The sequence below is a fragment of the Phyllobates terribilis genome, unplaced genomic scaffold (genome assembly GCF_046119375.1).
Source record: "Phyllobates terribilis strain yellow unplaced genomic scaffold, ASM4611937v1 Scaffold_1__5_contigs__length_1240528914, whole genome shotgun sequence".
Taxonomy (NCBI): Eukaryota; Metazoa; Chordata; class Amphibia; order Anura; family Dendrobatidae; genus Phyllobates; species Phyllobates terribilis.
In genome coordinates this window covers 1,230,210,470-1,230,225,416 of record NW_027362761.1, presented here as the reverse complement: position 1 = coordinate 1,230,225,416, position 14,947 = coordinate 1,230,210,470, and the positions used below count along the sequence as shown (strand labels likewise).

Below are 14,947 nucleotides of genomic sequence, written 5' to 3'. Positions count from 1 at the left end.
CCTGGGCACGGACCGGGTCACAGCCACGGAGAACTACAACCCCTAGCGATCCGGCTCCGGGTATCCCCCTGCACCGCACAGGCAGGGGGCCCACTGTTCTAATGTGAGAGGGAGATGTGTGGACATTGCTGTGGTATGAGCCTCCGGCCACAAGAGGTCTCTGTTGCCTCTAAAAAACAAGCAGTAGTGAGGAGAGGAAGGAGATTGTGGTGAGCCGGTGTGTGCGGCGTGCTGGGAGTGTAACAGGACTTTGAGTGAAGGTGAAGCCTTGCCTGTGACTCTTGCCAAAGAGGAAGAATCACCTTGGGGGACGACTATGGTTGGATGCAGAGTTGGATTTCCCCCAAGGTATCTGAGTGACGAGAAGGGCTCTTTGCTAGTCTGACAGACTGAAACTTGCGCTCCTGTGACGAGGTCAGGACCCTCTCCTTAGTCTCCCAGCTAAGTGCCTGATCAGACAGCTTCTTCAGAGAACAGTTAATGGCCGGTAAGTCTTGAGCTCAGGCACCACCACAGGGATACCGGTGGATGCATGCATGCAAATAGCAGGAAGAGTTTGGTGCCAAACACAGGTTCTCAATTAAAGATATTGGTTGTAGGCAGGGTTGGGTGAACGTTAACTAGAGACTTCCCTCAGTGGTGAGATTGTGGATAGTTAGGATAACAGTATTGTAAAGTAGAAACTTGTTAAGTTTGTTAACTGTTGCGCTGCACCACTGCACGGACCGCCTTGTGCACCCATCTGATTACATCATACTCTGGGTAACACGCGGTTAAAGCACTAGGCGGAACCACTGGGTAGGCAAATTATAGTTCTTCTGTTAGTACATCCTGGTCCTGTCGGTTGTGCAGCGCAGGGGTCCTGGCTGTCTTGAGCTAGTTGTGTGTGAAGTTTATTTGTGTTCCTGTCTCGCATTGCCGGGGCAACCCAGTTCCTGTTCTTAGTAAAAAGGTGTTACCCAAACAAATTGTCTGCTAGTATCCTTTGTCCTCGGCCCGCTGTATTCTGAGAGACCTCCTCGGTACACGGTCTACACTAACATACCCACTGCTAGCAAGGGCCCCACTGGTCTAACATACCCACTGCTAGCAGGGGCCCCACTGGTCTAACATACCCACTGCTAGCAGGGGCCCCACTGGTCTAACATACCCACTGCTAGCAGGGGCCCCACTGGTCTAACATACCCACTGCTAGCAGGGGCCCCACTGGTCTAACATACCCACTGCTAGCAGGGGCCCCACTGGTCTAACATACCCACTGCTAGCAGGGGCCCCACTGGTCTAACATACCCACTGCTAGCAGGGGCCCCACTGGTCTAACATACCCACTGCTAGCAGGGGCCCCACTGGTCTAACATACCCACTGCTAGCAGGGGCCCCACTGGTTTAACATACCCACTGCTAGCAGGGGCCCCACTGGTCTAACATACCCACTACTAGCAGGGGCCTCATTGGTCTAACATACCCACTGCTACCAGGGGCCCCGCTGGTCTTATATACCCACTGCTAGCAGGGGCCCCGCTGGTCTTATATACCCACTGCTAGCAGGGGCCCCACTGGTCTAACATACCCACTGCTAGCAGGGGCCTCATTGGTCTAACATACCCACTGCTAACAGGGGCCCCACTGGTCTAACATACCCACTACTAGCAGGGGCCTCATTGGTCTAACATACCCACTGCTACCAGGGGTCCCACTGGTCTAACATACCCACTGCTAGCAGGGGCCCCACTGGTCTAACATACCCACTGCTAGCAGGGGCCCCGCTGGTCTTATATACCCACTGCTAGCAGGGGTCCCACTGGTCTAACATACCCACTGCTAGCAGGGGCCCCACTGGTCTAACATACCCACTACTAGCAGGAGCCCCGATGGTCACACCACGGTGTTATGATGGTAACATTTTGGTAATGTTAAGGTAAGGAGAATACGGAGAGGTCTAGACCAGGGTTCCTAATCTCCAGTCCTCACCGGCCACCAACACATCTTGTTTTCAGGATGTCCTTAGTATTGGACAGATGATGGAATTATGGCCTGCACAATAAGAAGCACATCCTGAAGACATGATGTGTTGGTGGCCGGTGAGGACTGGAGGTGAGGAACGCTGCTCTGGATTCTTCTGTCTTCGGGAGAATATCTTGTAGAATACCTTGTGTATGATGTTCTCACAGGATCCTCAGTGTTGGAGCCCAGGAGCTCCACACTAAGGGGTTGTACAGATCTCTGCAGCGTACAGTGAAACTCCGCACATCCTTCACATTGTAGCTCTGCTCCTCTGTGGTCTCTGTCACCTGAAAAATACAAATATATTTGCATATTATGTATGAGGAAGCTCACGCCTCCACTTCTCTACCCAATTCTGGAGTTGAGGATTAAAGCGATTGTCCACTACCTGGACAACTCCTTCTTAAAGGCAATATATCAGCAAGTTTGTGCAATTTAATCTGAGAGCATCATGATAGAGGGGCAGAGGGCCTGATTTCTGGGATTTGTTACTGATCAGGTTATGTGCTGTAGTTTAAAAAAAAATCAAGTGTTTTATCAGCTGGAGATTATCACTGCAGGACTAGGTCTCAGTGCAGGCCAGTCAGGCTAATCAGGGTAACCCCCCCCCACTACTGATTGGCAGCTTGTTGACAATGTACACAAGAAGCTGCCAATCAGGGGTGTGGGCGGGGTGGTTCACAGATCAGCATTCTGAGCACTGCTACATCTGCAGCATAGTAAACAGGGATCTATAAAAGCTGCACCAAGCATTCTGTGGCGCCCCTGAGGGTTCAGTCGCCACAGGGGTACTGCACCTCAGAACGAGGTGTGGTATCTCCTCTCCAAGGTAAGGATGGAGTACCTCACAGGACCCCAACCACACACTCAACGCTACACCACTCCAGTTCTGAAGGGCCCCTAAAGCACCATAGTGCTGCCCCGGGCCTGAATGGAGGAGTTGGGGGGAACCAAAGTTAGAGGGAACCACGTAGTGAGTGAGGGTGGAGGAAGCACTTTACTTTAGCACTTAATAGAATCATATTTAACTGGAGGCCATTTTAAGAACAGGGTCTTTGGTCGTGGGTCTTTGGGACGGCAAGTCAGTACAAAGCTTCTGCCGGCTGGAGGGTCCACGGTTCCCGGTCTCAGGCCTCGAGACGGGGGATTGGGGCAGAGTTAAAACCGGCTCTGTACCCGGTCAGAGTCCAACCAAGAAGGCCCAGGAGGGGAGCAGAGGAGCTAGGCTCCACAGGCAAAAGGATCTCAGGGAGTGCGGACGGAGCGGAGTCGCCACCTGCATACCTTATTCTGGCCCTGCCAGAGAGACCCTGCCGCAAGAGGGGGTACCGGTCCCCGATTATCTGACTTTGCACTTCACGTCTCTGTCGGAAAAGTCCGGAGGCTTATGTGGATCCCAGGGGGATACGGACGGAGCGGAGTCACCACCTGTATGCCCTAATCTGAGTTTATCCAGAGGGACCCGGCCTTACGCCACGTTCTCACCACTAGTCACCAAAAAGGGCACCCAGTCGGTCCGGGAACTACACGTTATCCACAAGGGACATCGCAGTACCCGTACGGGACTCAGTGGGGGACACAAGGCGGGAGAAGTTCAAACAAGAGAGAACACACTAGAGCGGGGGGGTCCTGTCAAGCGCTCCTGAACTACCTGGAGTGTGCTGAACCCCACGCTGGCGGCCGCAGCTCGCCATGTGACAGCAGAGAGAAGCTCTGAGCTGAGAAAACACTACCGTGAGTAAAGACTTGGATGACTTCAACTACTGCCTCTGTCTGTTCTTTCCTCCGCGGCTCTGCACCCGCAAGCGCTCTATTCTGCATCCCTTCTCCTATGCTGCCCTGAAGCCCTGCTCCACCTGTGGGGAGCCGCACCACCTAAGCTGCCTGAACACCACTCTCAGAGGACTGTTGCAGCGCTGGTGATCCTCACCAGAAACCACGGGTGGCGTCACGAACATTCCCCTTCTCCCATACAAATCCCCCCCCCTCTTCCTTTCCTTTTAAGAGTGACCCCAGCGTACGGGCCTGGGAGCCGGCCACCACGACATCCCCCAAAACCAACAACAAGGCCCGGGCACCGAGTAGTTTGTCCCCCATCCCCTGGGCGCGTCATCTCTTCCTGGCGTCACAAACAGGATTTTGTGCCTGTGACAATGGCAGAAATCTATACCCATTGCCATCGGGTACTGTGCGCCTTTCCTAAAGACTGTATTTCCACATTCAATGTGGCGCCCGCCCAAGAAGAACGGGCGCCATTATGTGCAGGGAAGACAACAACAACTTAAGCCCTCCCATTGTGGGCCAGGTTCCTGAATGGCGCCAAAAGCTCAGACCGCCCATTGCCTTAGAGACATTCCGCATAGTTGTGTCCGTCAAGTCGGATGGGACGTCCCAAGGAGTGCCTGTCTGCGAGCAGCCATTGAACCGCCCCAGAAAGAGGAGGAGAAAGAGATTGAGACAAGGTGTGGCCTGGGCAAGTCTAGACAGACCACCCCTGGCAGCCGCGATGGAAGGAGAACAGGATGTGCCCTCCGTCATTGGCCCACGAGCAGCCACCTCTCTCACCCTGGAGGGATACAGTATTCACTTAACAGCGGAGGAGGCCGAGTTCCTCCGCGGCGAGGAGGCCCAGCGGAAAGCGGTCGCGGAGTGGAGAGAGGACCTGCCGGGGAAGTTTGCGGCCCGACGCCAAGACACGTCGCGCCACACCAGCGATGCCCCAGCCCAGGCGGAGAAGGAGGAAGACCAGGAGGCCGCATGCAGCCCAGGAGCGGGTAAGAGTGAAACCCCTGCCCCGGGAGCTGAGTTTGCTGACCTCTTCTTGGACCTCCTACCGTCGCCTCCATCCCTGGGAGCCACCGTTTGGGAGCAGCTACTGGCCCCGGACCCTGAGTCTCAAGCCGCCGCAGCCTCCGGAGGCCTGCTGCCCCTCCCGCTCCCGGAACCGCCAGCACCTGCCCTCGCCTGGGTGTACACACACCCGAACCCCGACTGGTCCGCAAGGGTCAAGGACCAGCAGCGGCCCCTGTTAACGCCGTTACCAGCACCCCCGGTTGCTTGCCCAAAAGCGGAGGAGTTTAGATGGGACAACCAGGGGGGGGATCTAATGGGGTTTCCCCAGGAGACCCAAACTGAGGCTTGACAGCGGGAAGAGTATTGTCAACGCGAGCTCCTCCAGCTAGAGAGGGAATGACGTACCCGGAGGGTCCGCTGTGAACAGTTGGAGGTGCAGTCAAAAGCCGCCAAGGCCCAAGCCGGACAGGCGGAGGCCTCCCGTCCTAGCCCCCGGGAGGAAGGACTAATCGTCCGGTTCCACCAGGAAGCGGGATGGGGCTTCATCCGCAGCCCCCAGTTCAAGCACGACGTCTTTGTAAATCGGTGGGACGTTGAGCCCCACTTGGAGCAAGGGCACCCCGACCGCAATCTGTACCTGGCAGATTTGGTCTCCTACACCCGCCACCACGGAGTACGTGGGTGGTACGCCTTAGAGGTGCACCGGGTGTTCAAGGAAGATGCCCCCCTGCACATTGCCACTGGTGACCGGTCCGGATCTGTGGGCAAACACGAGCCGTACCCCCGGTGGGGATACCACCACTAATGCGGCCCCGGAGGCTGAACTTCCTTGTTTTTCAGTTACTGTTCATGTTTTATTAAGACATTGTGTCTGCGGACAGTGAGCAGTCAACAAACTTTGTTGTAAATAGTTTGCACCTATTAAGGTGCCCCCTATTGGTTTTATACGCACATCAGACCTCAGAACAAAAACCAGTCTGGTGTGGCACAAACGGAGGTCCTACTCAGGATCACCATGCCCTGCAGCCACCCCAGGGCCTATGTGGAGGGTTTGCTTTGGACAGGTCCCTCATGCTGCTGAACTTGCACTTGTATAATCTTATCTAACGTTTCTATATATATATACAATGTTTTAGTATTTATCATGTAACCTGCAACGTTTAAGAAAAGTGCCTCCCATAAAGGGAAGATTGTTATTGTTTTGTTTAAAAAATTTTGAATGTCTGAAAAATACCATGTCTTTGCTCTATTGCAGCCTGCGGATGTGCTGTGTTTCACCAGGGGGGAATGTGGCACCCCTGAGGGTTCAGTCGCCACAGGGGTACTGCACCTCAGAACGAGGTGTGGTATCTCCTCTCCAAAGTAAGGATGGAGCACCACACAGGACCCCAACCACACATTCAACACTACACCACTCCAGTTCTGAAGGGGGCCTAAAGCACCATAGTGCTGCCCCGGGCCTGAATGGAGGAGTTGGGGGGAACCAAGTAGTGAGTGAGGGTGGAGGAAGCACTTTACTTTAGCACTTAATAGAATCATATTTAACTGGAGGCCATTTTAAGAACCGGGTCTTTGGTTGTGGGTCTTTGGGACGGCAAGTCAGTACAAAGCTGCTGCCGGCTGGAGGGTCCACGATTCCCGGTCTCAGGCCTCGAGAAGGGGGACTGGGGCAGAGTTAAAACCGGCTCTGTCCCCGGTCAGAGTCCAACCAAGAAAGCCCATGAAGGGAGCAGAGGAGCTAGGCTCCACAGGCAAAAGGATCTCAGGGGGTGCGGACGGAGTGGAGTCGCCACCTGCATACCTTATTCTGGCCCTGCCAGAGAGACCCTGCCGCAAGAGGGTGTACCGGTCCCCGATTATCTGACTTTGCACTTCACGTCTCTGTCGGAAAAGTCCGGAGGCTTATGTGGATCCCAGGGGGATACGGACGGAGCGGAGTCGCCACCTGTATGCCCTAATCTGAGTTTATCATGAGGGACCCGGCCTTGCGCCACATTCTCACCACCAGTCACCAAAAAGGGCATCCAGTCGGTCCGGGAACTACACGTTACCCACAAAGGACATCGCAGTACCCGTACGGGACTCAGTGGGGGATACAAGGCGGGAGAAGTTCAAACAAGAGAGGAACACACTAGAGCAGGGGGGTCCTGTCAAGCGCTCCTGAACTACCTGGAGTGTGCTGAACCCCACGCTGGCGGCCGCAGCTCGTCGTGTGACAGCAGAGAGAAGCTCTGAGCTGAGAAAACACTACCGTGAGTAAAGACTTGGATGACTTCAACTATTGCCTCTGTCTGTTCTTTCCTCCGCGGCTCTGCACCCGCCAGCGCTCTATTCTGCATCCCTTCTCCTACGCTGCCCTGAAGCCCTGCTCCACCTGTGGGGAGCCGCACCACCTAAGCTGCCTGAACACCGCTCTCAGAGGACTGTTGCAGCGCTGGTGATCCTCACCAGAAACCACGGGTGGTGTCACGAACATTCCCCTTCTCCCATACAAATTCCCCCCCCCTTCCTTTCCTTTTAAGAGTGACCCCAGGGTACAGGCCCGGGAGCCGGCCACCACGACATCCCCCAAAACCAACAACAAGGTCCGGGCGCCGAGCAGTTTGTCCCCCATCCCCTGGGCGCTTCAATTCCAATAAGTGACACATCCCTGGAATCAGGCTCTTCGCCACTACACTATGCTGCTGTCAGATTCCGTAGCAAAAGCCCGCTGACAGATTCCCTTTAAATACTATATTCACCCTTCTAAAATAAAAACACCATATAGTCCCCTCCTGTACCTGTACCACACGTGTCCTCCAGCACATCCACGGCTGCTATTCAGCTGCTGAGCTCACACTTTCTTCAGAAGAACCTCAGATACCACGGAAAAGTGTGAGTGCAGCAGCTTATTAGTGTCAGCTGATTGGCTGCAGCGCTCACATGGTATAACATGTCACGCAATCCTCGGAAGACCTGGCGCTGGTATAGGAGGTCAGTATATGGTATTATAGAAAGGGGTTGTCCAGATAGTGGAGAAACCCCTTAACTATGTGGAGGGATATAAAGATAGTGAAGCTATGGAATCTGGTGATTAGGAGGAACCTGAAGCAAATCCTGGTGAAGAGGTGAAATCTATAGAGCTTGTAAATGCAGCACTTAGTGAAGATGTAGAATCTGGAGGGAATGTGAAACCTGATTACAGTCTAAAACTTGGTGACAAAGTGAATCCTGATGGAGATGTTAAATCTGGTCACAATTTAGGATTTGGTGAAATGTGGGACCTGGTGAACGCTTAGGTTTTTGAATCCAACGTGGACAATTCCCAAGACATCATCTTATTACAAGCTGAAAACATAAGCTCCTTTGGAGGAGCCTCGTGTATTTCCACACTTTATTCCATAGACAATAGAAGAACCTTGTCTTGGTGACTTCTACTCACTTTAAGGTCATCTTCACACATGAATCTTTTACTCACACTGGTGTTGTTTCGATAGTTGACCCACAACTCGAACAGCAGAGGGAAGAAGGACAGATGACGGGTCCAAGATGGGTTTGACCAAATGATCTTCTCATTGGTGACAGCCAAGTTCTCCGGGGACCTGGGCACCACTAGAAGGCCAGAAAAAAAAGAAATCTGACTTTAACAGTGAAGGGATCAACGTTTATCCAACCTGAGACTGTGGAGAATGCCTTTTTCTTACAGAACACAGTGGGAAGCCAGAAGGTTTGTGATTGTGCAGTGCCTGGGGCAGGAGCAGGTAGGTCAGGGCAGGCAAGGAGATGCTTGTCAGTTTAGCGGCAGCAACAGCCGCCTCGACAACAGCAGTATTACAGTATAACGCAAGAAACGTTTTATGGGAAACATACTCTTTTGAAGATACACAAACAAGAAACCATTCCCAAAATAGGGCTAATTTTTTTTTTTTTTTTTAAAAGGCTTGGATGGCAATAAGCCGTAGCTTCTTCACTTTCAAAACAGTACTCCTGTTTTGTCTTCACATGAAAAGGGATGATTTTTGGATGGTATGAAAAAAAAGATGTTTAATTGTCTAGCCATTTTGTGACTAGAAAACCAGTTGCGGATCACAAAAAGGGATAATTTTTTACTCCTAGTTGAGAAACAATCACATATTTACTTTCAAAAGAGCACATCTGTTTTGTATCTTTAACTAAAGATATAGCTTTATCACAAGGCATCCAAAAATTATCACTTCAATTATCAAAGTGCTAAGCTCTTGATTCTCCCCAAACAGGGATCATTTTGCACACAACCGTTTAAAAATGCCACAATTTCTTCCATTTGTGCCACTTGACTATAAACCTCAGAAATTCATGCATCTGCCCCCAAAAGGGATAATTTTAGACTGTTTATACAGTATAATTAGCATAACAAACCGAAACTGCACTGTGTGGTTAAATACTCAGCTGGTTACCACCACTTACCATCCGTTTTCCCCTAGCCAGATGTCAGTTGGACATTAAAAGGCTGTGTTTGCATTACAGAGCTTAAAAGGGGACTGCAAGGGGAATTCAGTGCTCTACACCTATTCCAAGCACTTAAAGGTTTTTTAGTTATGCAGCAAATAGAACTTTTTGGAAAAAATCTGTGAATCTGGAGAATTCGAATTTCAAAAGATCCACTCATCTCTATTACTCACCAATATCTCGGATATAGATGGATATGTATCCTGTCCTATATTCACCATCAGACATGAGCTCGACAGACACATTAATGGGATGAACCTGCTCCTCAAAAGGACAGAAACCAGGAAGAGGAACGTCAAACACAAGAAGCTGATTCCCATTCTGTGAGATCTTCATTTCCTTCCAGCCTTGGTCCATTTTGGAGCTGAAGGACAAATCGGTGAATATTTAACCTGACAGAAAATCGTTTATGAGATCCAGACACATTGGGTCCATGTAATTCCACTTACTTGTTGGACTTTGCTCTCACCAGACTTTTGTGGACGAGTTTTTCAGCCAGTGAACATTGGAGAATAGGACTGGTATGTGAATCCACAGAGCAAGAGAAGGACAAGGGATTGTGTCCTGAGGGAATGGAAGTTTGGAATGACTTATGAGATCCCTACCATAACATAACAAGTGGGACAGGAAGCACTGATGAGATTCAACTAAACCTTGTGAAGGAGATCATTCGGGGAGCTCTACATAATCCCTATAGAGGAGTGGGACAAAAGGGACTGACAAAATCCAACTGAATGATGTGGAACAAATCATGTGGGCCAACTGAATGATGTGGAACAAATCATGTGGGGGTGCTCTACATGATCCCTATAGAGAAACGGGACAGGAATGACTGACGATATCCCTACCATAACCTTGTGGGGAGCTCTATAAGATCCCTATAGTGGAGTGGGAAAGGAAGGACTAATGAGATCCCTACAATAACATTGTGGAGGAGATCAAGTGAGGAACACTACATGATCTGTATATAGGAGCAGGACAGGAATGACTTACGAGAAGCCTACCCTAACCTTATGGAGGAGATCATGTGATGAGCAGGACAGGAATGACTTACGAGACCCCTACCCTAACCTTATGGAGGAGATCATGTGATGAGCAGGACAGGAATGACTTACGAGACCCCTACCCTAACCTTATGGCGGAGATCATGTGATGAGCAGGACAGGAATGACTTACGAGAACCCTTCCCTAAACTTATGGAGGAGATCATGTGATGAGCAGGACAGGAATGACTTACGAGAACCCTACCCTAACCTTATGGAGGAGATCACGTGATGAGCAGGACAAGAATGAAGATGAGATCCCTAATAAACCTTGTGGAGGAGATCATGTGAGGAACACTACATGATCTGTATAGAGGAGCAGGACAGGAATGACTTACGAGACCCCTACCCTAACCTTATGGAGGAGATCATGTGATGAGCAGGACAGGAATGACTTACGAGACCCCTACCCTAACCTTATGGAGGAGATCATGTGAGGAACAGGACAGGAATGAAGATGAGATCCCTAATAAACCTTGTGGAGGAGATCATGTGTGGCCTTACAATGCCCGTTCCAGTGTGTGGATGACCCGGTAAAAGTGTATTATCCATGGGGGATACATTTAGTGGGGATTTCCCATCATCCCTGATTCCTTCTCTCCCTCATAGTGTTTAGGGGCCCTGGCCCCACACCGTATCACGTTTGTGCCCCCAGGAGGCAGTGTTGTAGTGGTATTTATCTCCATGTAATAGTTCTGACTGCACCTACCTCTGTTTTCCCTCCCCCACACAGTCATGTGACAGCTAAGCTCCACCCAGTTGAAGATGATGGGCGATGTGGTCCTTACCTCTGTCTATCAGTATGTACTGGGAGTAGTTTTGATGGCTGTTGGTGCAGGTATAGAGGCCGGTGCAGCGGTGTCTCAGGGGGCGCAGGTGCAGGGTCTTCTGGTGCGTTGAGCCATTTACACAGTTATGAGGTGGAAAATTCCAGATAATTTTCTTGGCTTCTAGCGGACACTCGAGGACATGCGTCACTCTTTCTTTTACAGTATAATCTAGAAGAAAGGGATGTACGGAGCACGTGAGGAGACCCCAGTATGGTGGGACCGTCTATTATACATCATAGTGGAAGCCATGTATACAGCGATGTTAGACCGCTGCAGGACTCATGTATGTGATGTGGTATCATATGTACCGCCAGGTCATGCTCAGAAATACCGCAGTAATAGTCATGTGACTGACGGCATCAGGACCACCATCAGAAATGTCTAAGCCCCTTATGTGAAGTTATTAGGGTCTGTGCACACAGTGTCTCTTTCAGGCAGCTCTGCAGAGGAACCTTCCTGAAGAGGCGCTTGATAAACCCTAAAAAGAATAAACACAGGCGCTGCGATGTGGCTGCGACCAGCTGCGTGTCCACTCTGGGATCTAGTCTGTATGTATGTCCACAGTGGGGTCTTTATTGTATGTTTTTCCACTGTGGGTTCTCTGCTGCAAGTCTACAGTGCGTTTTGTGCTGTGTGTCCACTCTGCGTTCTCTACTGTGTGTCCACGTGGGTGCACGGCCCTACATCTCCTCCTCATCTCTGTCTACCACCCTACCCATCCTCTCCAGAGTGCTGCACCACCCTACATCTCCTCCTCATCTCTGTCTGCCACCTACCCATCCTCTCCACAGTGCTGCCACCTACCCATCCTCTCCACAGTGCTGCACCACCCTACATCTTCTCCTCATCTCTGTCTACCACCTACCCATCCTCTCCACAGTGCTGCACCACCCTACATCTTCTCCTCATCTCTGTCTACCACCTACCCATCCTCTCCACAGTGCTGCACCGCCCTACATCTCCTCCTCATCTCTGTCTATAACCCTACTCATCCTCTCCACCATGCGGCACCACCCTACATCTCCTCCTCATCTCTGTCTACCACCTACCCATCCTCTCCACAGTGCTGCACCGCCCTACATCTTCTCCTCATCTCTGTCTACCACCTACCCATCCTCTCCACAGTGCTGCACCACCCTACATCTCCTCCTCATCTCTCTCTATCACCTACCCATCCTCTCCACAGTGCTGCACCACCCTACATCTCCTCCTCATCTCTGTCTACCACCTACCCATCCTCTCCACAGTGCTGCACCACCCTACATCTCCTCCTCATCTCTGTCTACCACCTACCCATCCTCTCCACAGTGCTGCACCACCCTACATCTCCTCCTCATCTCTGTCTTCCACCTACCCATCCTCTCTACAGTGCTGCACCGCCCTACATCTCCTCCTCATCTCTGTCTACCACCTACCCATCCTCTCCACAGTGCTGCACCACCCTACATCTCCTCCTCATCTCTGTCTACCACCTACCCATCCTCTCTACAGTGCTGCACCGCCCTACATCTCCTCCTCATCTCTTTCTACCACCTACCCATCCTCTCCACAGTTCTGCACCACCCTACATCTCCTCCTCATCTCTTTCTTTCTATCACCCTACCCTTCCTCTCCATTGTGCTACACCCCCCTACATCTCCTCCTCATTTCTGTCTATAACCCTACTCATCCTCTCCACCATGCGGCACCACCCTACATCTCCTCCTCATCTCTGTCTACCACCTACCCGTCCTCTCCACAGTGCTGCACCGCCCTACATCTTCTCCTCATCTCTGTCTACCACCTACCCATCCTCTCCACAGTGCTGCACCGCCCTACATTTCCTCCTCATCTCTCTACCACCTACCCATCCTCTCCATAGTGCAGCACCGCCCTACATCTTCTCCTCATCTCTGTCTACCACCTACCCATCCTCTCCACAGTGCTGCACCGCCCTACATCTCCTCCTCATCTCTGTCTACCACCTACCCATCCTCTCCACAGTGCTGCACCACCCTTCATCTTCTCCTCATCTCTGTCTACCACCTACCTATCCTCTCCACAGTGCTGCACCGCCCTACATCTCCTCCTCAGCTCTGTCTACCAACCTACCCATCCTCTCCACAGTGCTGCACCGCCCTACATCTCCTCCTCATCTCTGTCTACCACCTACCTATCCTCTCCACAGTGCTGCACCACCCTACATCTCCTCCTCATCTCTGTCTACCACCTACCTATCCTCTCCACAGTGCTGCACCGCCCTACATCTCCTCCTCAGCTCTGTCTACCACCTACCCATCCTCTCTACAGTGCTGCACCGCCCTACATCTCCTCCTCATCTCTGTCTACCACCTACCCATCCTCTCCACAGTGCTGCACCGCCCTACATCTCCTCCTCATCTCTGTCTACCACCTACCTATCCTCTCCACAGTGCTGCACCACTCTACATCTCCTCCTCATCTCTGTCTACCACCTACCTATCCTCTCCACAGTGCTGCACCGCCCTACATCTCCTCCTCATCTCTGTCTACCACCTACCCATCCTCTCTACAGTGCTGCACCGCCCTACATCTCCTCCTCATCTCTGTCTACCACCTACCTATCCTCTCCACAGTGCTGCACCGCCCTACATCTCCTCCTCATCTCTGTCTACCACCTATCCATCCTCTCCACAGTGCTGCACCGCCCTACATCTCCTCCTCAGCTCTGTCTACCACCTACCCGTCCTCTCCACAGTGCTACACCGCCCTACATCTCCTCCTCAGCTCTGTCTACCAACCTACCTATGTTCTGCATTCCACTAATCCCTTAAACTGGACATTAGATATGATTGAGTATGTTGTGTTAACCCTTTCACTGAGTATGCTCGGGCGAGCTCCGAGTATTTACAGCTGCTCGGTGATATGGTTGAATCGCTCCCGTGTGCATGATTTGCGACTGTTTGACAGTTTTAATACATGTGAGGAATGATTGTTTCTTTTGCATTCCTCACATGTAATAAAGCTGTTAAACAGTTTCAAATCATGCACACAAGAGCGATTCAACCATATCACCGAGCAGCTGTAAATACTCGGAGCTCGCCCGAGCATACTCGGTGAAAGGGTTAACACAACATACTCGCTCAACACTACTGGAGATTCTTTATAATCTTAACCTCCTACTTCCATCTTCAAGACGTCTCTCGTGCTGTGCCAGCTCTCTGTAATGCACTTCCCCACACAATCTGATAAATTCCCAGAATGCAAAAATAAAGATAACGGCAGCCTTTGGTGCGTGAAAAAGAGGGTGGTCCCTTGAAACATTACCCAGGTGAGGATGATTGATTCTTGTTCTGAACCAAGTTAGAGATACCCCCAGCTGCCAAAGATTTATGAACCGCCATGACCCAGGAATTGGACTAAATCACCCCAATAACGGGAACCCCCAAATACTAGATACTCACAGTGCTGCGGCCAGGAGACCGGAAGAGGCTGAAGATAGTGAATTCTTAAGGCCAAGATGGCAAGAGAAAGAAGAAGAGACATCTGCAACGCAAAGGAGAACAACCAAATTTCAATAGAAAGTACGTTCCCATATGTTAAAACCACACAGAATATCACACACATCTACAGCATCATATAGATCACATACGTCTCTACGGCCTAACACAGAAGACGTAGGTCTCTACCACATGACACTGAAGACGTAGGTCTCTACCACATCATATAGAACACGTACCTCTCTACCACATGACACTGAAGACGTAGGTATCTACCACATGACACTGAAGACGTAGGTCTCTACCACATCATATAGAACACGTACCTCTCTACCACATGACACTGAAGACG

At 51.2% G+C, this 14,947-nt stretch overlaps 1 protein-coding gene across 1 annotated transcript; it reads right to left on the bottom strand.

The window, feature by feature from the left end:
• Nucleotides 1-2,149: 2,149 nt before the first annotated feature.
• LOC141173512 (uncharacterized) lies at nucleotides 2,150-14,644 on the bottom strand. Its single transcript, XM_073657882.1, has 6 exons — nucleotides 14,560-14,644; nucleotides 11,096-11,305; nucleotides 9,714-9,828; nucleotides 9,438-9,628; nucleotides 8,255-8,388; nucleotides 2,150-2,291 (listed from the first exon to the last, which is right to left on the bottom strand). Exons 1-6 carry the CDS (start codon nucleotides 14,639-14,641, stop codon nucleotides 2,166-2,168), a joined length of 858 nt encoding a protein of 285 aa, XP_073513983.1. The 5' UTR covers nucleotides 14,642-14,644; the 3' UTR covers nucleotides 2,150-2,165.
• Between the last annotated feature and the right edge of the window lie 303 nt (nucleotides 14,645-14,947).